Source organism: Eleutherodactylus coqui, chromosome 11 (genome assembly GCF_035609145.1).
Source record: "Eleutherodactylus coqui strain aEleCoq1 chromosome 11, aEleCoq1.hap1, whole genome shotgun sequence".
NCBI classification, from domain to species: domain Eukaryota; kingdom Metazoa; phylum Chordata; class Amphibia; order Anura; family Eleutherodactylidae; genus Eleutherodactylus; species Eleutherodactylus coqui.
The window spans coordinates 37,435,164-37,460,839 of record NC_089847.1 but is presented as its reverse complement, the minus strand read 5'-3'; the positions used below and the strand labels follow the sequence as shown (position 1 = coordinate 37,460,839).

The 25,676-nt window shown below is 42.9% G+C and overlaps 1 protein-coding gene across 3 annotated transcripts; it reads right to left on the bottom strand.

Annotated features, from left to right (window-relative positions):
• Positions 1 to 15,572: 15,572 nt before the first annotated feature.
• Positions 15,573 to 25,451, bottom strand: LOC136582670 (RNA-binding protein 4B-like). 3 transcript variants are annotated; one of them, XM_066583849.1, is made up of 4 exons: positions 25,365 to 25,451; positions 21,801 to 22,221; positions 17,973 to 18,568; positions 15,573 to 16,495 (listed from the first exon to the last, which is right to left on the bottom strand). In XM_066583849.1, exons 2-3 carry the CDS (start codon positions 22,210 to 22,212, stop codon positions 17,982 to 17,984), a joined length of 999 nt encoding a protein of 332 aa, XP_066439946.1. In that variant the 5' UTR covers positions 22,213 to 22,221; positions 25,365 to 25,451; the 3' UTR covers positions 15,573 to 16,495; positions 17,973 to 17,981. The 3 variants fall into 3 exon arrangements, with proteins under 3 accessions (XP_066439946.1, XP_066439947.1, XP_066439948.1); XM_066583850.1 differs by having other exon boundaries at positions 25,299 to 25,384; XM_066583851.1 differs by lacking the exon at positions 25,365 to 25,451 and adding an exon at positions 25,247 to 25,267.
• Positions 25,452 to 25,676: the final 225 nt, after the last annotated feature.

The following is a 25,676-nucleotide window of genomic DNA, read 5'->3' as shown; positions in this document are numbered from 1 at the left end:
AAAAAAAAAGAAAAATGAATAAAAAAGAAAAATGTAAAAAACGTTTTTCTATGCTTTTTCTCATATTAGCATAAAAAAAGGTGAAAATTTTTTTTAAAACCCCACATATTTGCACATGCTTTTGACTGTGCACGGAAAAAAGCGTTTTAAAAAAACGCTAAAAAAACTAAGGAAAAATGCTAATTTTTAGCATTTTGCCTCCCTAAAAACGCAATAAAAGTAATAAAAAAAAAGTATGTACCCCAAAATGGTACCAATAAAAACTACAGCTCGTCTCGCAAAAAATAAGCCCTCACAGAGCTCCGTACTTAAAAAAATTAAAAAGTTATAGGACTTTAAATGCAGCGATTTAGAAAAAAAAAAAGATTTCCAAAAAAGGGTTTTTATTGCAGAAAAGTGGAAAGACCTAAAAAAAAAATGGAAGAATTTTGGTATTGTTGTAACCATACTGACCCGCAAAAAAATGTATTGTGTCATTTATGGTGCATGATTAACACTGTAAAAAAAAAATCTATGTCAAAATTGATGCGTTTCCTCTCCCCGCTATCATAAAAAAAATAATAAAAGTTTTACAATATAGTCAATGTATCCAAAAGTGGCACTGATAAAAACTACAGCTCGCCACGCAAAAAACAAGCCCTTATACGGCGTCGACAGAAAAATAAAAAAGTTATGACTTTTGAAAAATCCGCCAAAAATCGTTGTGTCCTTAAGCCCAAAATAGGCCATGCCCTTAAGGGTTTAAAGAGCTTGTGGGATACGATCCGTTACACAGAAATTACGCTGACTGAAAAACTGACTTTTTGAGAAGAACATAAAGCCAAGTAAATCTCATATGGTCAAAATGGCTCTGAAACCCCTTCCCGCCCCAGGACGATCCCGCGCTATCCCGCAGCGGGAGCTGGCTGTCAGTCACAGCCGGTGTCCCGCTGCAACAGCGGGGGGGGGGGGGGGGCATCGAAGATGCGCCCCCGCTGTTAACCCCTTCCCTGCCGCGATCTAAGTAGATTGCGGCAGGGAAAGAGTTCACAGAGGGACCGCACTCCCTCTGTGTCTCCGGCCAGCACTCGCGATATCATCACAAGAGCCCGGCCTGTCACCATGGCAACATGTATTGCCTATACCTATGATCGCTGTATAAGCGATAAGCCATGGCCGAGCAGTAGCTCTGCCATGCCTTATGACAGCGATCATAGGCATAGTGCTGCAAGTCCCTTAGAGGGACTCAAATAGTGTAAAAAAAAAGAAAAGAAAAATGTAAAAAAACCCTTTTTTTTATGCTTTTTCTAATATTAGCATAAAAAAAGGTAAAAAAAATTAAAACCCCACATATTGGGTATTGACGCGTCCGTAATGACGTGTACAAAAAGTTGAACATGCTTTTTATTTTGTATGGCAAAAACCGTAACAAAAAACGCTAAAAAACAGAGGCAAAATGCTCATTTTTAGCATTTTGCCTCCCAAAAAATGCAATAAAGTGATCAAAAAAGCCGTACATTCCCCAAAATGGAACCAACAAAAACTACAGCTCGTCTCGCAAAAAAAAAAAGCCCTTATACAGCTCCGTATATAGAAAAATAAAAAAGTTACAGGACTTTGAATGCAGCTATAGAGAAAAAAAAATTTCCAAAAAAAAGGGTTTTTATTGCAAAAAAGTGTAAAAACCTAAAAAAAATATAAGAATTTTGGTATCGTTGTAACCATACCGACCCCCAGAAAAAATTTAGTGTGTCATTTATGCTGCATGATTAACGCTATAAAAAACAATACAAAAATCTATGGCAGAATTGATGCGTTTTCTCTCCCTGTTATAAAAAAAATAATAAAAATTTTACGATATAGCCTATGTACCCAAAAGTGGCACCGATAAAAACTTCAGTTCACCACGCAAAAAACAAGCCCTTATACGGCCGCGTCGACGGAAAAATAATAGTTATGGCTTTTGAAAAATGAAGATGGAAAAATACCAAAAATCGCTTGGTCTTCAACGCCAAAATAGGCCATGTCATTAAGGGGTTAAATGCATAAAACTTGTTTATGCTCCATTGTAAATAAGTAGAAAATGAGCAGAAAATATGTTCATTACGGATAGTTTTAGTTGAGTTCTAGGAGTCCGAGGCATCCCAAAGATAAAAAGTAACGTATAATGCCAGTGGGAATAAGGTAATGGAAGTGAGCTTCTATATACCACATAAGAGCTCACTATATATGTTCTTTGCATAAACCCTGTAATGTTTAAAAGGGAGTGTATAACCTACAATAAAAGCTATATACTGAAGTATTCTTGGTTTTTAATCTGTTTTTACTTTTGTAATTGTATTTTTTAATTTTTCTGTATATGATTATGGGCAGTCAACTTGCCTGTGCTGCAGCTTTTCTCACAGGTCATAGACTTGCTTTACAGTAAGCATATGGACATACGAAACCTCAGTCCAAAACCATACTGACCATTCAGGAGTGTGTTGTGGGTTTTCCCTGTTCAAGTAGACGCACAATGCCAGATGACGATTCTTTGGTGGCACAAACCAATGCTGCATGGGTGTCCAATAAAACAAAGGACAGAGAGGAATTAAAAACCTTACCATTCTGTATCCTCTAAAAAAGGGAACATTCAGCCTTGTTGGTTGTGTATTGCATGATGAACAAGGTGATCAAACACAATGCTTTATGACAGCAATTAGCACAAGGCATATATGATAAGGAAAGACTGCATTTAATACAGTGTGTTATATTTACTAACACTATAAAAACCTTCATGCAAATGGACCTTGAATTCTAGCAAAATATGTCATCAGAATTGCCTTATTCTCTTTCATTAACAAGAGCGAAAGAGGCCATCCAGGTTGATCACCTAATAGACAAAACAACGATAGATTGTGAAGAAGAAGTTTGAAAGGGCAGCATCTCCTGAAAATTCCCATATTGTGCAGCAATAGGTGGCAAGATGAAAACATGAACCATAAGAAAACAATAATATGATACTTGTAAAAGCAAGTTAAGCTTTATCAGAAATAGTACAAAGGAAACATGGAGTTGTTGCTCACAGCAATCAAAGTGGTTTGATTTGCCTACATCTCTCCCTAAAATAAGAGCTGGCACCTGATTGATTGCTGTGGTCAACTACTGCACTTTTCCTTTGCAATACTTTTGATAAATAAAGCCTTGTGTTTTATTGAAAGTGTTTCCTCTTCGAAGCCAGAGTTCTCAACCTTCCTAGGGGGCTGTTCACGGCACATTTTACATGAATGTTAACCCCTTAGTAGAAATGAGCAAACCTACTCGGCCACGCCCCTTTTTCGCCCGAGCGCCGCGATTTTCGAGTACTTCCGTACTCGGGCGAAAAGATTCAGGGGGCAACGTGGGTGAGTGGGTGGTTGTAGAAGGGAGTGGGGGGGAGACAGCTGCTACCCCCCGCTCCGCCACGCCTCCCCCCGCCCCCCCGAATCTTTTCACCCGAGTACGGAAGTACTCGGAAATCGCGGTGCTCAATCGAGTAATTACTTGAAACGAGTATATTCGCTCATCTCTACCCCTTAGTGATCACCCATATGTGTTTTCACATCCTGGGTGTCTGGTCTCTAATCCCCAGGGCCGTAAAAACACACCGACACTGTGGATTAAAGCCTCGGCATCTGTGCGGGTGACAGCTCCCTGCTGTCAGCTGCCCGAGGTAGCTGAGAGCCTGGAGTTGTCATAGGGGCTGCGGTGAGCGACCCCAGTCACGCGATCAGCTTTATCCATTGCATAACAGAGATTACATAAAAGTAAACAAAAAGTTAAAGTTTCATCTCTCCTCACAGATCAGATTCATGTAGGGAGCTGAAAGTACTCACCTCCGTCCTCTGCGATGTCCCGCGGTGTTCTGGTCCAGCAAGGACCTGACGCCGTCTTCTGCGCATGTGTACCAGATGTAACATGTTGGGTGCATGCGCAGAATGCTGGCGAGCCCGGGAGATTTAAAAATCTATCTGCTTCTGGCTAACATGAGTAGCCGAGGGCACGCAGATGTCACCGGAGGCTGCGGTATGCGGTTCCCGGTCAATGGATAATGACGATCATGTAAAGTTAAAAAAAAAAGTGTAAAAAAAAAAAAAGTTTTAAGTTTCATCTGCCAACACGGATCATATGCATGAGAGGAGATACAATTACGTACCTAAAGCCACCGGATTTATCTACAGACCTTACCTGGCTTCTGTCCATGCACACGTCAACAAAATGGCAGATGCATGTGCAAAAGCCAAGGATTGCCAGGGTAATTTAAAATCTCCCTGCTCCTGGCTAACAAATGAGAGATTTCACGGGGGGTGGCACGGTATGTGGTCACGTGATCATCATTATCCGATGGATAATGGCGATCACGTAAAGGTAAAAAAAAAGTTGAAGTTTAATCTCCCCTCACTGATGCAATCAGTGAGGGGAAATGAAACTTCTTACTAAAGGCCTCCATGTCATCCTCCAAGGACCTTCCCCAGACGGACACATGCGCAGAAGCCTGTGTGAGTACGCAGTTATGTGCAATACATTACACGGCCATAGGGTTTGCAAGAAGCATTGGAGGAGGCATACCCGGTTTTATTGCCCCATGTGCCAATCTCTACCAGGCCTCCGTAATTCCCCGTTTTCACACATACCACACAGTTTACATTATTACTTTTATTTAAGATTTAGGGAATGCCAAAAACGGCGGGGAAGGGGGTGGGTTTGGAATTTATTCAGTTGTGCCCTGAAATCCAATGGGTGTTCCCTCCATTATAGGCTTAACCATGTCTCCTATACGTAGATTGGGACTACAATGGGTATGTTTCAGAACACAGGACAAACAGGGGTATCCATTTTGGGGGGGAAGTCTTCATTTATGTGTACTGTACAAAAAAAACAACTGCTTTTAAAATGACATAATTCCCAGAAAAATTAAAATCATAATTTTTTCCTTCTGCTTTGCTAAGATTCATTCAAAAACTGAAGAGTCAAAATATGCAGTACACTCCTAGCTGAATTCGTTAAGGGGTCTAGTTTTCAAAATGGGGTCATTTGTGGGGGTTCTCCATCATTTTGGCCGCTCAAGTGCTCTACAAGTGTGCAATGGGGCCTACAGCACGTTCCAGCAAAATGTCTGTTCTGAAAGCGACTGGATGCTCCTTTCGGTTTGGGCCCCATTGTGTATATATGGACATAAGATTAGGGCCATAATGGGTATGTTTCTGAACACAGAACTAACAGGAATATCCATTTTGGGGTGAAAGTCTTCATTCATATGTGTGCTGTACAAAAAAAACTGTTTTTAAAATGACACAATTGCCAAAAAAGTGAAAATTGTGATATTTTTTCCTTTTGCTTTGCTTAGATTCATTCAAAAACTGTAGGGTCAAAATACTCCTGACCCCCTCAGTGAATACATTAAGATGTGTATTTTTAAAAATGGCGTCATTTGTGGATATATCTATCATTCTGACACCTATGAGACTTTGGAATCTTGGCTTGGTGTAGGAAAACAAAATGTTTCTCAAAATATTAATAATAATGTTAAATTTGTATGTCATGGTTATTGAAATGAATATGACTCCATGTTCTATCCTATGCATAGCCATTTTATATGCCTCTTTTCATTATATTCATTGTCCTCTTTCCTGAGGATCTTTAGATATTAAATAGTTACCCAAGTAGCCTTTAGTAAATAACTGAGGCCAGAGCTGCAGGAGATAGCTATGTAGCATTTAGACTGGCTAGCGGGTCAAGATGACATGTTTCTCGCTGTTCACATATGTTCCAAAATACTCTCTCTAAGCAAGTTATTGTTTAGAATTACTGTACTTTTGTCTTCTGAGAAGCTAATAATGTATGATTCTTCTGCGCTTGCGTGCATTTGCCTGGCATTTTAGACGTTAAATTCCTTATATTGCATATTAATATTGTGTCTATGTTTTATCGACCAATGGTAATAAATGAATTTAAATAAACTATTGTCATCAAAGCATATGCCTCTACAAAAACTGCTGCCTCTCAATCAAAAAACAGATAACTTTGATCAAGCTAAGTGGTGTTGTGGTGGAAAGTTATTTCCCAAGCTCGGCATCTCCTCTAACTGAATTTGGACCCCCGAAGCATATCATACAACAAATAGTTGTTTTTCACTAACAATCTTCTAAATGGTTAAAAAATACTAAAGTTTTTCCAATGTGTTTTCAGAATTTGGCCTGGTCATTAAGGCGCAAACAGGCTTGGTCACTAAGGGGTTAAAGGAAACCTGCCATCTGTTTTTACCTAGTGTAGGGAGTTGCTATTTTTCTAGGGTATAGTAACTGAAAATAATGACCTGGCCAACATCTTATGGGTAGCTGACGGTTGGCCCATGCTTTTGCCATTGCTGGCTGGCAGCAGAGAACCCAAGGTTTAGTTGAGGGAATTTTAGGCAATCTGGTCACCATATATATATATATTATCTATATATATAAAGGCGAAAGCCCTCACTGACTGACCTGAAACTAATTCTCTAACTTCCAGGTGTCGTACAAATGTGAAATTTGACACCCCCATTCTTTTAGTCCTAAATAGGAAAAGTAAAGGAGTGACAACCTGATTATACAATGCTAAGTGAAAAAGTAACTGCACCTCTATGAAATGTACCTAATCTAATTCTCTAACTTCCCGTTGTCGTACAAACGTGAAATTTGGCACAACCATTCTTTAGGTCCTACATAGGAAAATCAAAGGGGTCACAACTTGATTATTTAATGCTAAGTAGAAAAGAAAGTGCACCCCTATGTTATATACCTAATCTAATTCTCTAGCTTCCCGGTGTTGTACAAACTTGAAATTTGGCATGACCATTCCTAAGGTCCTATATAGGAAAAGTAAAGCAGTGGCAACTTAATTATTCAATTCTAAGTGCAAAAGAAAGTGACCCCCTATGTTATGCAACTTCCCGGTGTCGTACAAGCGTGAAATTTGGCACGAGCATTCTATCGGTCCTACATAGGAAAAGTAAAGGGGTCACAACTCCAATAATCAATTCTAAGCATGAAAAAATCTGCAATACATGAGATAGTTCTTTTCTCAGAATCCTTAAAGCCTACGACATGTATACACCTCGAGATGTATATATTGAGGACAATCTAATACTCCTCTATGTGTATATACTAAAAAGAATTAGTCACCTCTGTGTGCATTTACTGAGTAGAAGAGAGCGGCCTTGAACTGCAGATATAAAGGGGCTGTAATCTCCAGTCTGGGGGTAAATCTGAATAAAAATAGGCGTTATCTTTAAGAGTAAAAAGTGAGGAGAGTGGTAGGGGGGCACATTCTGCAGAAGGACAACAGTTCATGCAGTCTGAGGAGAATCTAATACTCCTCTATGTGTATACATATTTTATTTCCCAGTTCCTCTGAAGTAAAAACGTCATAAAATTCTCAGTGCGAACAACATATAAAAACCTGTACCAAATTTACTCAGGCAAAGCCGGGTATATCAGCTAGTCAAACTACTAACAACCACTAGTCTGTGAGTATGTATGTGTGTGTGTGATTCTTATGCCCCACCCCCTGGTGACGTCATCGATGGTCTTACAACATATATAAAACACAATGTCTGACCGACAGAAGAACAACACAGCTAGGGCGCTTGAAAGGGCAAGGACAAAAAGAACAAAATGAGAATACAACTAAACAGCTATGTCAGACACAATTCAGCAGTCCTGACAGAACACACTGACCTACCTCCACCACAGAGATCCGATGGGCTGAAGGACCTGTGGTGATGTCACTGCTGTGGAAAGAGCCAAGCTGTTTGCCTTGTGTGGTAATCAAGCTACTGTGAGTGTGATGTGCCACGAGAAACACTGGTACTATAATTTCCTAATAATTACGAGTATATCTATATAAAAGCAAAAGCCCTCAGTCAATAACTCATTGACTGACTCGCCACTAATTCTCTAACTTCTCGGTGTCGTACAAACTTGAAATTTGCCACGAACATTCTTTAGGTCCTACATAGGAAAAGTAAAGGGGTCGCAACTTGATTATTCAATTTTAAGCATGAAAAACTGCAATATATTAGATAGTTCTTTACTCAGAAACTATAAAACCTAGGGAAATTATTTTTTACACACACACTACTTTCAGAAACGTGGAGGTGTACTAAGCAGGACTTTTTGAGAATTTCATTGGCCAACCACAATAACTCACTATCAAAACACAAATCTTGGAAATTTGGTATGTAACTAGGGAAAGTAAAGAGGTAGGAACTTGATTATCTATCTCACCTCTTTGTGTATAATCTGAGGAGAATCCAGCTCACATCTGTTTATGTATTTAGGATAATCTACCTCACCTCTATGTGTATATACTCAGGAGAATCTAACTCACCCCTATGTGTATATACTGAGGAGAATCTAACTCACCTTCTGTACATACTGAGGAGAATCTGCCCCATCTATATTTGCATATACTGAGGAGAATCTACCTCATCTATAGGGCAAAAACACACGGGCATATGTGCAAATACACTCGCCACTACAAAGCGTAGTAACGCAGGAGCCAGGGCATTTTTTTGTTTTATCGGGCCATCCAAACTCCACATCATAGTGCGCAAGTTTGAAAAAACCAGCAGGAAGATAGGTACTTCTCTATATTTCCCACACAAAGTTAATACTACATGCAAGAAATATAGGGCAAGTCCTATCTTTTGTCTCCAGTACTATTAATGGGCGACAATACCACTAATGAAAACAAACCATTGAAATTAATGGTTTACTTTCGTCCCGTTATGTGGGACTAAAACACACCCATGTGAAGAAGGCCTTATGTGTATATACTAAGGAGAATCTACCTCACATCTGTATATATAAATGCGAAAGCCCCCACTGATTTTTCACTTACTGAATGACCTCACTAAGGGCTTCTTCACATTAACTTGGGCAGAGCCGGGTATGTCACCTAATATTTGCCGTGGATTTACTCCGCGGGAGTTCTCCATTAATATAGCATTAATGGAGACCGCGGAAATCTGCAATTACTCGCAGGATTGTTTTTAATGGCGGTACTCCTGCAGCATAAATCCGCGGGCGTATCCTGTGATGCTTGTGGGCATGAGCCATTACTGAAGTTCTTTCCAGTATGTTATGTTTATGAACAGGTTACAATAGTAAACCACCTACACCACTTATACAATGATGTCATGGGCATTCACAAAGTTACTTTGTTGGAAATTGTGTTGCAGGTATTCGTGCAATATATCGCTACTTGGTATGTTTTCAGTTATCCAAATTAATCATTAATTGCTCGAGCAATTGAAGAAGCTTACAAAATCTCACACACACACACACACACACACACACACACACACACACACACACACACACACACACACACACACACACACACACACACACACACACACACACACACACACACACACACACACACACACACACACACACACACACACACACACACACACACACACACACACACTGGATGTGATTGAAATACATCTAATTTAATAATCAGGAAACAGAAGTATATGTGTACAAAGACATCTAAAATGAGGCCAGAACATGCCTCACTTGCACTGAATGCACTAATTGCAACAGCAAAAAAGTATATAATTTACCACTACAACATGAAGTATACTGAAGAGTAGAGGGGGCCAAGATGCACCGAACCAGAAACGCTGATCAAACCATTCCTGGTCTTTATTTTGCCTGGGTGTCTGTACTGATTTTTTGACTCTTTTTAGAATAGGTTCTGAATTATCAGTAAAGTTGAAAGATACCTTCAAATTTCTCACATCCATGATTGAAGATCATCAGTTGTAGCTCTGTGCCATAGAGCAGCTCCCCGAGTACCTTGTACATCCAACAGTAACGAGTCAAGAGCCTGTGAAGTAGCGTTAAGGGCTCTTGCCATATCACATGCTATACCATTTATTACCCTGTCATTAGTTATTGCTTACCCCCAAACACCCAAAATTAATGCTCCCAGAGCTATTACTTCACTATTACTCAGAAGGGTGGAAGGTCTATCACAGGTTTCATCTAGCTGGCAGGATTTCCTTTCTGCTCTAAATTGTAGTCAGGTGTTTAATACATGAGAATATATATCTAAGTTTGACAAAGTACAAAACATACTGGCATACGCCACCTTAGGCAGCTGTAAGGTAATATAGCACTACTGTGGATTAGTTAATAACAACAATAAATTATACTTGAATTGCATTGGTTTGATTAGCCAAACCCAATATGGTGAAAATTTTATTATCTAGACCACGTGTCAAACACAAGGCCCGCGGGCAGAATCTGGCCCACTGCCTCGTGTTATGTGGCCCGCGGCGTGCCGACGCCGCTCACCACTGCAGCAATTACCAGCTGGGGTGCCGCAGCTCCCCGCTGGTAATCACGCCGGCAGCGCTGATCCCGGCGCACACTGACGTCAGTGTGCAGCCAGGATCCTATTTCCTGAGTCCCCTGCTCTTCAGTTCTGCAGGAGAGAACTCGGGGAGGAAGCGTGCCGGGCTGCACACTGACGTCAGAGTGCATCCGGAATCAGCGCGAGGAGGAGCAGCAGTGACAGCATGGAGGAGGTAAGTATATGGGTTGGGGGGGGCTTATTATTGTTACTGAGGGTGCTTATTACTGGGGGAGAGCTTGGTACTGGGGGGGCTTCTTATTGCTGAGGGGGGGGCCTATTACTATTACTGAGGGGAGCTTATTACTGAGGGGGGGTTAACGTTGCTATGGGGGTATTACTACTGAGGGGGTTAATATTACTAATGGGGCCACTGTGGGGGTCATTCTTTTTACTGGGGCCACTATCAGGGTCACTATTAGGGCTCATTCACATGGGTGTAATTGTATTTCGGTCGCCCAAATACGCTGCGTATTTGTGCTATCGAAAATCGCTTATGCCTGTATATTTGCATTTGCAAAAAGGAACGTAGATGGGCCCATTGAGATGGTGCGCTAATATGCAGTGAATACACAGGTTTCCTGCTCATTTACCACATATTTGCGCGGCCCATGCACACGGGCGGATTTTCCGCCTGTGGAAGCTGCCATAGGATTGCGTTAGAAATTTGTCCACACGAAATCTTGCGCAGAAAACAAATCGCGGCATGGTCTATTTCTGTGCGGGGCTCTGAGCCCCGCACAGAAATGTTGCTCCCCTGCCGCTGACTCTGCTCTGCGCATGCGCCAGCTGCCCGGCAGCTGGCACATCACAGAGCTGGAGCAGGTAAGTACCGCGCTGGTTCCTGCAGGGATGCGGGTCGGGTCCCACTGCGAGAATTCTCGCAGCGGGATCCGAACCGGCCACCTGCAGGTGGCCTTACAATCGGCCCTTTGAAGGTCATCATAAGCCTGATGCGGCCCTCGCTGAAAATGAGTTTGACACCCCTGATCTAGACAGTCTGTAGCTTTCACTAATCTTTAATTCGTGGTATGAATGGACTAATAAACCATCCTATTAGTCAAGCCCATAGACACTACCTGAGGCTTACCATTTGTCCTCGGCCAATTATCCGCAGCTCTCTTGAAGAGTGTATGTACAGGACTTACCATTTATGACAGACCATCATGTGGTAACACAAAATTGGCATGGATACTACCAAGTTATAGAATAGTAGAGTTGGAAGGGACCTCCAGGGTTATCTGGTCCAGCCCCCTGCTTAGTGCAGGATTCACTAAATCATCCCAGACAGATATTTGTCTAGCCTTTGTGTGAACACTTCCATTGTAGAACTTACCACCTCCCATAGTAACCTGTTCCACTCATTGATCACCCTCACTGTCAGAAAGTTTTTTCTATTATCTAATTTGTGCCTCCTCCCTTTCAGTTTCATCCCATTGCTTCGTCTTTCCTTGTGCAAATGAGAATAGGGCTGATCCCTCTGCACTGTGACAGCCCTTCAGATATTTGTAGACAGCTATTAAAGGGGTTGTCCCGCGAAAGCAAGTGGGGTTATACACTTCTGTATGGCCATATTAATGCACTTTGTAATGTACATCGTGCATTAAATATGAGCCATACAGAAGTTATTCATTTACCTGTTCCGTTGCTAGCGTCCTCGTCTCCATGGTGCCGTTTAATTTCAGCGTCTAATCGCCCGATTAGACGCGCTTGCGCAGTCCGGTCTTCTCCTTGGTGAATGAGGCCGCTCGTGCCGGAGAGCTGGTCCTCGTAGCTCCGCCCCGTGTGCCGATTCCAGCCAATCAGGAGGCTGGAATCGGCAATGGACCGCAGAGCCCACGGTGCACCATGGGAGAAGACCCGCGGTGCATCGTGGGTGAAGATCCCCGCGGCCATCTTAGTAAGGTAAGGAAGAAGTCGCCGCAGCGCGGGGATTCGGGTAAGTACTAAACGTTTGTTTTTTTTAACACATGCATTGGGTTTGTCTCGCGCCGAACGGGGGGCCTATTGAATAAAAAAAAAAACCCGTTTCAGCGCGGGACAACCCCTTTAAGTTTCCTCTCAGCCTTTTTTGCAAGCTAAACATTTCCAGGTCCTTTAACCGTTCCTCATAAGACATAATTTGCAGACCGCTCACCATCTAAGTAGTTCTTCTCTGAACTTGCTCGTTTGTCGATGTCTTTTTAAAGTGGGGTGCAGAGAACTATACTCAGTATTCCAGATGAGATCTGACTAAGGAAGTTAGTGCCTGAACAGCAGACCCCAAACTCAGGACGCGTTTCAGTGCGACCTGGACCGAGACGCGTCCAGTTTGACTCTGCTATACACGCAGTAATTTAATAAAGGCAAAGATTTTTTTTTAAAGTTACTCTGCATGTACAGCCGCCGTAGACTGGGCAGTGAAGCTGCCTCTGGATAGAAGTCTGACCAAGCATGAAGCATATGCTATGTGGAGCATAGTGGTGAGCATTAAAAGGTCTTTGTCACTTTGTTTATACAAGCCTTGCAATAACGACTGGGAATTGAAAGCCAAGACCAGAAACCATACGCTGACAGCTGCTTCAGGGTACTTTTTCCTTCTATTTGGGTAGTAGGTTTCTGACTTGGCTAGCAGAAGGGCTCTGATGTGGATTAGGAACTATATATTTCTTCTTAGGGGGAGCACCTAGAAGACGAGTGAGTGAGCATACTTATAAGACCATTCATGCTCCTCAGGGTACTATTGAAATTAAAAGCACATACAGTGAAACACAGCACTTGTCTATTTCTGCCTGCATGGTCACCATTAATAAAGTGGCACTAATCCACTTCAATGGGGCAGAGAGCTAAGCTCACCTAGCTACCTGCACCATTGAGAGGAATGGAGCATGTGCTGCGCATGTGTGACCAGAAGCTTCATTCACCACTACACTTCAGATATAGAACAATGTGCCTTGAACTGCCAAATAGGGTGGATATGGTTCCCCCATTCTTGCAATCCGTAGGAAGTTCCAGTGGTCAAATGCCAACCAATTATCAGTTTCAACTAAACCTGTGTATAAAGACTAAAAACATGTGTTAACACCATAATACCCATTAAATATGAACTCTTGCGCAATACGTTTGTATTGCAGGGTGCTCTACCTCAGTTGTTATTCTAAGACATTCTTCTACAGGGGCCCCAAGGACACAGCTGCTAACAATCCCCAACAGCAGCAATGACATACTGGGTATCTGATTATGCTCCTGATGTCAAGCAAGGCAATTATGCCTCTGGTTTTGATTGAGAAAAACCAAATGCTAAAATAAAAATTAGCACCAAAATATAGCATGAGAGTAGGCTGCAGAAGTTGTACAATACCCACTAATGGTATCATAGCCAATGGAACTTTAAATACCAATCTTTCTCCAGTGAAATTCTCATAATTTACAAGTCAATCCAAGGTGCGTTTTCAAGACGCTGCCACATCCAAGCCTCATAGGCAACAAATAAAGATGAGGCCCATCTTGTATTTGGTTTTGATTGGCGGGTTAGTGGTTGTATGTATTTTAGATCACAGGTCCAACCAATTAATGTATATGACGGCCTTCTGATGACAAATGGAGGGGGTAGAGACAAATTAAAGAAGTTTGTTTTCAGTACACCAAAGCTGTGACCCTTCTTACCAATGAGAACATAGCTTGGGAGGTGGAGGCTAACTGCTCCTTCTCAAAGTGACCATCTGTGCACAATGTCTTATTAGCAATACTCCATGGGAAAGTAAGCAAAGTAGCTCTTGCTTAGAGTGAATAGATAATTTCCTGGTGCTACCTAGAGGCAGCTACCCAGCATGTCAAATGTTCAGGCCTTTAGGGCTCATTCACCTGATGGAATGTTAGGCCCACTGCATCAGCACACCCAACAAAAGATAGGACATGCGAGTCCAAACCTGGATGTCAGCTCTGAGGTGCATGCAAAGATAGGACATATCCTATCTTTGCTGCGTGCTTTTCCATAGGCTATGGAAGCCTTCAAAGCATGCACCTCGGATCACGTAAATGGTCTCTACTTTATGTAGCCTGTTCACGCCATCTTTCAGTACTATAGCAGTAATCTTTTCTCACTGCCAGCAGCACAAAAACCGCGCTCGTCTGAATGAGCACTCAACAAGACTTGCAACATGACCAGAGATACCAGTCATTTGGTATCTAGTATCAACCAAGATATTTAAGGAAACTTGTCCCTTGCCAGTACAGAGCAGGGCTCTTGGAGCTCTTTTGCAGGGTACAGGTCGGGCACACATGCCCAACAAGTCGTCTAGGCAATACCAGTTTGTGCTTTTACACAGTAAACAAGAAAATGTCCATAAGGCCTCCTTCCCACGAACGGATTTCCGCCGCGTAATTCGCGGCGAAAATCCGCTGCGTTGCCCACAATGCACAATGCTCACGATGCGTAATTCCAGCGCGGAATTACGCAACGCGATTTCTCCCGTCCTCACCCGCAGCATGCTCTATTTTCTGCGGGTGAGGACGGGCTGTACGCACTGACGGCTTCCATTGCAGTCAATGGAAGCCGTCCGTTCACGCTATCTCCCGCTGGTTACAGCGGGAGATAGCGTGAAAAAACGCTTTCCCGCCCACCGCCACGCGTCATATGACGCCAAATGACGCGGCCGGCCGCGTCACGTGACACGGCCGGTGACGCGGCGGTGGTGGGCGGGGAAGCGATTTCACGCTATCTCCCGCAGGTAAGTATAGGGGCTCTGGGGGGCGCCGTGACGGGCTTCACTGCGTAATATTACGCGGCGGACCCCGTCACGCTCGTGGGAAGGAGGCCTAAGGGAGCCTGTTTAGATGGACCAATCCCTTGTTTAGTTTTCTGCATGCAGAAACTGAATGACAAACAGGAAGAGTAAATTCTAGTTAGTAGTTCCGCCTGGCCATGCATTTACACTGAAGGATAAACTTCCAGATCCTTGCATCTAGCAGGAATCTGAACAATTCATCGATACCTTTCTTGCTCAATGAGATGTGACTCGGCTTTTTAAACTCACAAAAACAGTGAAGTATTTACACATCTTTTATGGTATACAATTAGATATCATTTGCATAGTGCAATTAGGGTTTTCTTTTTACATTTCCTTTTTATGCAATTTCTCTTCCTCTTCCTTCAAGTGAGTATAGTTCGAAGTCGCAAAATAAAATGCACATTTTCAAAATGGCTCTTTATTTAGGAAAAAACAAAAAACACCAAATGTTAGCATATAAACTTTGCACAAGCAAGATAACATTTTGTAAATAGCTTTACTGAATTCATTACTTCCCATTCTTGCTAACAAAAACACACATGAAGTGAGAATCCTAAAAAGAGCTTGCAAAAAGTACAGTTAGCACAATGTACTTAAACCTACACAACCTGACTTGTATACTGGATTGGAAATTCAAATCCGGGGGAGGGGAAAAAAAAAAAAGTATAAACCTAAATGATATTTATGTTGTAATGTAATTAGTACAGGCCATACATACAGCATTTTGCAATGGCCCATAAATTGCTAGTTAGCGCAAATCTCTTAAATAAAAAAAAAAAAAAAAAGCCCCTGAAACCAACCACTAGGAGACATACAATCTACAAAAACAATGGGATTCGCAGTGAATGGCGAATAAGCAGATAGAATGTATTGTAAACTTTAAAAAAAAAATAAAAAAATTATATATCCTTATCCGATTAAAAATGAAATGTTTTAGGCTACTAAAATGTCAACAATTCAAGGATGCAAAAATTCTTTCCATTTAAATTTGGTGCGCACATACAAAGCGCTTGATGTTTGAGAACAGGTTTTTCATGATACAGCGATCCTCCAGACAATATCTAGGTTGATTTCAAACGTCCAGCGATTTACTGCAACTATCCAACATTTTTTATGACCAAATCACTTCTTAAGCTGAATCTAGAGCAAATGTGAAAACTATATTTACCCTTATGGGTGTTACAATAAGGTTTATCAGTTTGAACAAAAATAAAAAAAAGCCATAAAATAAAATTAAAATCGGATGCACCACACTTTTGAAGTTTCGACGAAAACGTATTGCAAACGCGACTGAGGATCACGACGGAGCCCGAAAATAGTTTTGCCTAAAATACAAAAAAAAGGTAGAAAATTTGCAGTTTTTGGATAAGTTGAGCGTTTACACATACTTTCAGCATGAAGGATTATATTATCCTACAAATGCCACATTTTATTCTGTACAAATATAAATACATCACTCAGTGATAAAAAAAGAAAAAGACAAAACAATCATTTCAGAAAAAGATTATGGCTAGCTACACATAAGAGCGGCAACAGGACAAAGTGGTATGCTGGATGGCACATTTTCATGCTTCGATTCTACTGTCTGTGCTGATGCCCATACACCACACACAAACATTAAAATGGCAGTTTGCACAAACGGCAGGTGTTCTTTCTGGGTAAATTTGCCTTTCTCTAGACAAAGATCACTCGCTTGCGAGAAGTGACATTTGGCTAAATGGGGCAGGTTAGGCCCAATGCTCACAGACAGATTTTTGCTGCGGAATTCACATCCAGACGCCCGCCACGAATTGCACTGCGATGTTTGTCCATAGACATGCTATGATAAAAGATTCTTCCCTGCCCACGAGTGGAAATCAACTGCGATTTTCAGCTCACGGTGTAAAAAAAAAAAAAATTGCAGCATGCTCTATTTGGTGCGTGAAATCACACAGACTGCTTCTGTTGCAGTCAATCGAAGCCGTCTGATCCGATTCCAAAATGCCAATTTTAAAATCGCTGCAGATTCGTGGCACGTCCTGTGCGCCGACCGAGACACTCAGAGGATCCGGACAGGCAAGTATAGGTCTGTGGCTGGGCACTGGGTCCGATTCCGCTGTGAAATTTCACAGTTGGAATCCTACCCGGCTGTGGGCATGAAGCCTTAAGGTTATAGCTTTACATGCTAAAACCTATATATGAGTTTATATACCCTTATGAGCAGCTTTGCTGGAAAAAGGGTTTTCTTGCTGTTAAAACAAAACAAAAAAAAAACCTGATGACTTATCCACACACTGACATCAATATCTACTTGCTGGGGAACTGGTACTGATTTTCTGCTTTTTGTTTTTTTGTGGAACATCCACAACACTCTGCTACATGTCAACATATGACAACAGTTGGTCATTCTAATTACTTGGCGATCACAATCTCAGCTAGGCACTTTTCGCCATCGAAGGTGATCTATTGCAATATTGTAGAACCTTGTAATCCCATTAAAGCACTTCTTTCCAACTTTGCAAAAAAAAACCAAAAACACATGTACAATCACTTACCTCAAAAATATACCTGCAAATGGATAAAACATTAATAGGCATGTACTGTTCACATGTAAAGGATGACTGATGGTAACACTTTAAACAGTAAAAGGACAGAGGAAAGTTAATAGATCACCTTTTGCGAACGTGTTTTGTCAACAACCTTTTATGAAAAGTAGGAAAACAGAAATACAAAACACTGTCCTAAAAAGGGGCATGAGACAGAATGGGTAAGGCTTAAATAAAATATCACGAGGGGAGAAAAAAAAAGCAAATAAAACCTCACCTCCTCAGTTTAGTAATACCGCGTGCGTTCAGCGTAGTTATTCCGCATGTATCGTGGGTTGTTATCATAGAGAGGGTTACGCAGAGTAGGGGCTAACCTGCGTTCCGCGCCATATTCCTCCACACCGGCGTTTGCACCAGGACGACGTATTGGGCTTCGCTCTCGTGCGTAATAGTTGGGAATTGGAGGAGGAGGTGGTAACAGATGCCTCTCGTATGGAGAGGACTCCAGTCGTTTTCTGTGCGCTAGACCAGAGGCTGTTGGAGGGGGAAGAGGCAGCCGACGGTCCATAAAGGCATCATATGATGAGGGGCGAATGCGATAACGATGGTAGTAGTCGATGAAGTTGTGGCGTTCCCGCTCATAATACATACGATCGGAGTAGGCAGCCGCCGCATTTCGCATAGGGACATAAGGATCGGCAAAAGGGTCATGACCGTATTGCGACGACATATCCACCTCCTGAGCCATTTGGTCTAATGGGCACACTCCGGACCAGTGGCCATCCTTCCCGCAACGATAGCACCGACTTCGTTCTCCCATCCCCGGGGTGACTCGCAGACGACTCGTAGAGAGCTGAACGTGCATCCGTTTGCCTTCAAGAGAGCAACAACAACCAACAGGGGTTGGTGATAAGTCAAGGACAGCTCCCTTATCCCAGTACTAATATGTCCAACTACAAAGGTTACAATATAAACCTAGATTAATAAAGCACAAAATTCAGATTTATAGATATGTAAAGTTATAAAAGATATAACATTTCTCTAAATTCCCTTAAATTCTTAAGTGTTACCTTCTTTGCTTTAAGAAACCCGCTTCATGGAAAATAGATACAATTACATTTAGTAGTATTTCAAAATCATAGAAGAAAAACGTGAAAGGTTCAGAAGAATGAAATCTACTTGAGGACAACAGATAACCTGTACAGATGTAATAAAAATTTTTTAAAAAAAATGATTTGCGCTTGTGGGCAGGGAAAAAGCGATCTTCAATTGAAAGTCTATGGGCAGTATTTGCTGCGTGATCCGAAGGTGGATGCCCGCTCCAGATCCCACAGTGCAAATACACCCATGTGCATTCGGCCTTAGGTAGTTTGAAGATTGAGATGGTCATCCTGGATGACAGAAAAAAAATAAAAAATACCCGGAAAAGGCAAATCGGATGGACGTTTGAGAGAGAAAGCAACAGGTAATACCCCCCTCCTCAGAACAAAAAAAAAAACAAAACTTGCCCTGGCAGATCACTTAAAAACATAAGTGCCATATACTAGTAAAAACAGAAGTTAGAGATGGTCAAGTAGAACAAGTCCAGGCAGTAAATTTTAGAGGCCCTTTTCCTGCTTTGCAGTAGTGGAAAATAATAGAAAACAAGAAGTGCTGCTATAACTGCAGTCTTCTGATATACTAATGCGCATCCTATCAGGTTTGGCTGCAAGTTTTTAAAATGTGTCCCACAAAAATATTTTTTTTGTTAAATACAGCCCACATAAAACAAAAGTTTCCCTCCTATTGCCATGTGATGCTGTGCCCAGTTCCACTGCATTTATTTATTGTACTGATCATTCGTTTGTGATGAGAATTCTGTTTTGGCATACTAGGTGTACACATGCTGTATTACTGGGCCAAATGACTAAAACTCTGCTGACATTTGTGTCTAGGTTTCCATGCTTAGTCATGGCAGCAGAAAACTGAACGTCCTTCAGAGAACGATTTTATAACGGCACCAAATAGACCCCACTGACTATAATGGGGTCTGCCTGGAGTCCGTCATGCCATGCAAAAATCACCAGCATGCTGCAATATTTTGTACAGGATCCTAGGACAGATCTGAACTGTTGGTCCCTAATGGAGCCTCCAATACAAATATGAACGTAAACTGAAAGCCACAATACTGCGTCATGGGAAGTGCAATGGACTAAAGTGATGTGAAGACGCTAGTTAGATTACAGGAGACCGTTTGACCATTCACTCTAGTGGCCTTACAGTGACAATTCCTTATTTCTATGCACATTGCCTACAGGGATGTGTCTGATGTAAAGCCTAGTTTAAACAACGATTAATCACTCAAAAAAATCTTTTGAGCAATAATAATGTGCTTTTTACAGCACAAGGTGATCGCTCAAACGTTGAGCGATCACCTTGCGCTCCGAGCGGAGGATGCAGGAGACAAGCGGGGCCGCTTGTCTTCTGCATCCAGCTGTAATCTCCTCAGAGCGCCCAGCTGTTATACAGCCAAGCGCTCAGAGCCGAGGATGAAGACAAGCGGGGTGGCCCCGCTTGTCTTCTGCATCCAGCTGTTATTCAGCGAGCGCTCCGAGCTGGGGATGAACAGTTGGTCATACTCAGCCCGTCTTCAGTATCAGCTGTATCCCGCTGTGAATTCCTGATAACTGATTGCTGATCTTTCAGCATGCTGAAAGATCAGCGACGGCTTAACGAAAACTACACAATGTCAGTGCAGTTAGATACAACGATTATCGCTTAAAAGATGGCTTTGAGCGAAAATCGTTGTGTCTAAATTAGTCTTTAGAGTGCGAGTTACTTACCAGAGACAAAATAAGCTCTTTTGGTTCTTCTATGGTTGCAGAAGCATTTTAAGAAACTAGTCTTATAACTTAAAAATGAATGAGTAATATAATGCATATATTATACTTTTTTAACTCCGTGAATTGTTAAAGGAAAGGTCTGATCTAGAGAACCCAAATCCAGATGCATCTTTCACCTCCAAAATGCCACATGGGTCAGGTACTACTACAATAAGCTCTTTCCAAGCAAGATATAATTGGCCAATGTTGAGAAATATATCAATATATCCAGATTAAAAGCAGTTACCAGCAGCACAATCAGTAAATATAAATGCTGCTCACGATATTTAGGCTCCAGGGAGCTATTGCTAGTCCTTCAGCCACCACTTGTGTAATAGCTGCCTTTACTCTGAGAGCAAGGAGAAAAGCCCAGGGATTCTAAATGGGACAATCCTTCACGCTGTTTTCTAGATCATGGCCTGCAGGACACAATCCCCAATATGTTCTATAACCTAGGCAGCTATTTACATCAGATACAAGACAGCCTGACCCCATAATTTTGTCAGGAACAGCTGATCTAAGGTGTATAGTGATAGCCAGACGTCGTTGGGGAGATGATAGAAAGGTTTGGAAGAATTAGGCATGTTGCCTTTCAACATGCCTGATCCTTTAGTGTGCTAAAAGAGAAGAGTAGCTATAGATGTCCAATCCTGTTCTCAAAGTAACATCCACGAGAAAGAGGGCAGAAAGCCATCCCATGCGTGCGCCGAGCGTAAGGCCTCGTTCACTCTTCACAATTTGATTAACATTTTTTATCTGTTTAAGTAAAAAATACTAAACAAATACTGAAGTGTGAGAATAAAGCCAATTTTTACACACGATTATCGCTCAAACGATGTCTTTTGAGTAATAATCGTTGCGTGTAAAGGCTACCATTGTTAGCTTTTTGGCCGAACAATGATTTTTGGTTCAGCATAAAAACAACCGTTTGGTGAGCCGATAGCAAGGACGCACGCTGTAATTCTCCGGGGGAGCGATTCTAACTGTTTTGAGCTGCAGTCCCGCAGGAGAACAATGGAACAGTATGCAGATAACAGACCACTAGCTGTTATCTGCATACAGCAATGGCAGCTTCATTTACATGCAAATGAAGTTAATAAGCTACTAATAGTGCCAATTAGTAGTTTATGCAGAATGATCGCTTAAACTGTCATTCAAACTAAATTTTAAGCGATCATATTTGCGTGTAAATGGGGCTTTAGGCCCAAGGCTGTTTTCACCAGTCGTCCCAACCCTTATTTCACCTTTAAATTCAAAGTTGTTTAGATTTCTGATGGCTTCAAGAGCTTCCTCCGCTTTTTCCATGTGAACGAAAGCGAAATCCTTCACAATATCACATTCCAAGACGGTTCCATACTGTTCAAATTTCTCCCGTAACTCATCGCCGGTGCAGTCAGTGCTAATACTACTGACATGAAGCTTGGTTGAAGCTTTGGGTTTGCCCCTGCTGTGCTCCACATTAATGCAGACATCATGCAATTTATATTGGTTCAGATTTGCCACGGCCTCATCAGCAGCTTTCTTTTCTTCCATATGCACAAAGGCATAATTGGTGATAATATCACACTCCGTAACTTTTCCATACTGTTCAAACAGGGCCTTCAGCTCTGCTGGGGTCGCCTCAGGCGGCATGTTACCAATAAAAAGTTTCACCATCTTGGCAAGCTTGAGGGAAAAAAAAAAAAAAAAAGTTAAAGAACCCAATTCTAAACAAGTGAACAGAATATACACAAAGCAAAGAAGAACAGCAGGAAGACAAGTGCTTTGATTACTAACACTACCTTCATGGAGTGGATAGGCCACAAGACGCCATTTAGGAAAACCGCTTTCAGGACCAGTAGAAGTTCTAGACCAGTACCTAATCATGTTGAAGGCAGGGCTGTGGAGTCGGGGCAGTTTTAGGCCACTTTCACAAAGTTGAGAAAAATCACACGAGATTTGTGCGTTGCGAGACGCGTGAATATGAACTCATCCTTTTGAATAGGGTCATATTCATGTGTGTTTTCACCGCTAATTTAAGGGGATGAGCAATGACGACTCAATTAAAGCAGTGGGCCGAACAGCCTGGACAGCAGAAGTAAGCTGGTGTTATACAAGCGTAATAGGTGCAGAAATCACAGCCAATAACTGGGCAAAGATGGCCGCCTAAACAGGCCATGGAAAAAAGAAAACGAATAGCCAACAAACGCTCGTTCATGTAGCAGAACAGAGATTTGCCTGTCGGTTGGCTGCACATCGCCCCGAGTAAACAGACATCTTCGCTGCCTAAAACTGGCATCAATACCATCGTAATGACCAAGACTTACAGGTAATATATCCCTTCAACCTCCGCTCTTGGGATACAGTTTTGTTTGGTGGGTCACGTGACCACTGGGTTTCTCTGCTATAGCAGAGCTGCAGGGTCACACTAAACCCTGACCAGCTCTGCCTGTGACTAGTGTCACTACACGAGATGTTTTCCCCTGTAACTTAGGCTCCTATGGATGCCCCAGCTACAGTGGGAGAGTGTCAGATAAAAAAAACAACAAAACCATGTGAATGTCCCCCAGAGGTCTTATATGACGTCACGAGGGACATAGATGGTAAAAACAGAATTATACATCAGTAAATAAGAAAATAACCCAAAGCTGACGCCAACCAAAACAGTCGCTACAAGCACCCCGTAAACCAAAACCACGCATATTATATATCAAAACGTCCAAAACAAATAGAGGAACCCGTTCCCGTATTATCTCTTAGCCTAAATATAGTAATTTTAAAAAAATAACTCGAAATGTTAACGAAAATTTTTTTTTTATAGCTTTTTACACCTAACCAAAAAAAATCGAAAAAGATTTTTTTAAAAATGCCCTATATGTCATGGGGGGGAAAAAAAAAAAAAAACACACCAAAAGTAATTTTGATAGTTAAAGGAAAAAAAAAAAATAGGGCCATAAAACCACCACATGGGTAAAATCTAGAGATGAGCGAACGTACTCTTTTCAGGTGTTTTTGCACTCGAGCACCGCTTTTTCCAAGTAAGTAACTACTCCGATGAAAAAATTCGGGGGAGGGGGGGGGGGGGGGGGGGGGGAAAGAGCTCCCCCTATTCCCCGGCTCACCCCCGGCGCCGCCCGAATCTTTTCGTCCGAGTAGTCAGTTACTCGGAAAAAGCGGTGCTCGAGTGCAAAAACACCCGAACCGAGTACGCTCGCTCATCTCTAGTAAAATCCCTAAAAGGCGTCTGGTCCTTAAGGTACAGAACATACTGGTCTTTAAGGGGTTAAAGTACAGAATTTTTTTTAAGGTACAGAAGAGGTGATTCTCAGCACTCTTGCAATGTTTTAGCTGCCTAGTCTGGACCTTTTTCTTCAGAAAACCCCTCTTGCTATATGAAGATGGGGCTGGGAAATCTGTCTGCACCCAGCTTTATAGCAGGTCCAACAGTAGAGGGCGCTGCACCCAGCTGTGTCTGCACCAGATATAGGAGTGCATGGTTGCGTATAAGGCATGTCCATGACCCGCAGGGCATCCATGCGTGCCACCATTAAACTGTTTTATTGCTTGCGGTAGATCGCAGATTATGTTTTCTTCCCCACGGAGATGCACTGCGGATAATCGGTGCAGAAACAATCCGCAGCCCCCGCTCACAGCCCCTTCCCACCTCCCTAGCTGATTTTAACTTTCAAATCCGTACATGTATTTGCGGATGGGAGGCTTCTATAGGGATGAATGGCGCACATCCGCAGGCGAGCTGCGGTACGGAGCATGCGGCGGTACATTATCCGCAAATTTAAAATGGTAGGCGTTAAATGGAGTGCGGGCACCCCATGCCTCCCTATAGGCGGCTTGATTTACGTACCTCACGTGCGGGTGCCATGCGCAGATTCCACAAAGCAAATCTGCCCGTGAACAGTGGGCCTAATAGTAAGGAGATATATATATATCTATATATACATACATGCACATACAAAAAAATGAAAATCCTGCTATTTGTATAGCACCAACTTATTCCGCAGGGCTTTCAGGTAATTATTACTTACTACCGACCTCAGAAGGATGGAGGGCTGAGTCAACCTGACGCATGTGGGGATTGAACTTGCAACCTTCAGGTCGTGAGCGAGCGCTTACACTCTGCGCCACACGAGGCTCTATACCCTTTTTTTTTTTTTTTTTTTTTGCTCGAACCCCATCCAATGACCCCGTGGGCTTCCCTCCCCCATCGCTCATATGCGGCCCCGCGCGCTGGAAAGGGGAGCCGTTCTACGCTCGAGGCACTTCATCCCTTCACGGCTCGCCCCCGCCACCGGGCCCCCAGACACTGACAAGGGCCCTCCGTGCCTCGCGCTGTACGGCCCGCCCCCGCCCCCCATACACTGACATGGGCCCTCCGTGCCTCGCGCTGTAAGCCGATGCGCCGAGCGCCCCTCAGAAGCGGACAGGACCTCCCCCAGGCGAACACAAGAGGCCCCGTGTGCAGGTTGCTCACAGCGGGGGCTCCCCTCACCACCAAGCCGGCCGAGCGGGAAGAGTCACGGCCTGTTCTAGCTTCCTGCCATTCCCCACGGATCACCCACAGTCCTCTAGGGGTACATAAGACAAGCCGTCCCGGCCGCACAGCATTGTCCTCCCCGCTGTGGGGGTGACGTGAGCAGAGCCGGGAGGGGCGGAGGAAACACACGGGGAAATGAATGGAAAATGTCTCACTGACCAAAACCCGACTGTTCCGTGTGAGCAGATCCGGCGCGGACCGCAGCACTCACCGCCCGTGTGCCTCAGCCGCTCCCTTCACACCCCCACCAGCAGCCCTAACCTAGACCCGGCCTCACCTCGTTCTTTCACGCGCGGACGACACAAAATGGCAGCAGCCAAAGCTGTTCAGTAGACGAGTGAGGAGAGGGGCGGGGACCACAACGTAAACCTCATTGATTGGTCTACTGTTTGCGTTCTGCATAGTGATTGGTTAGTTATATAACCCGCGCAGGTCGCCGCCCAATAGGAGGCTTTTTTTTTTTACCTGGGAAGTAGCCGGTTACCCAGCAGCCCTTGCGCGCTCTTCCTGTGGAGAGGGAAAGGCGGCGGACATTTTATTATTCCATATTGCCCTCCCCGCATGCATATTAACGTATTCCACAAGACTT

Coding starts and splice junctions, on each gene's coding strand:
- LOC136582670 (XM_066583849.1), bottom strand. CDS start 22,212: ATGGTGAAACTTTTTATTGGTAACATGCCGCCTGAGGCGACCCCAGCA. Junction 18,569..21,800: donor AAACAACTTTGAATTTAAAG/GTGAAATAAGGG, acceptor GCTCTCTTGAAG/GCAAACGGATGCACGTTCAG.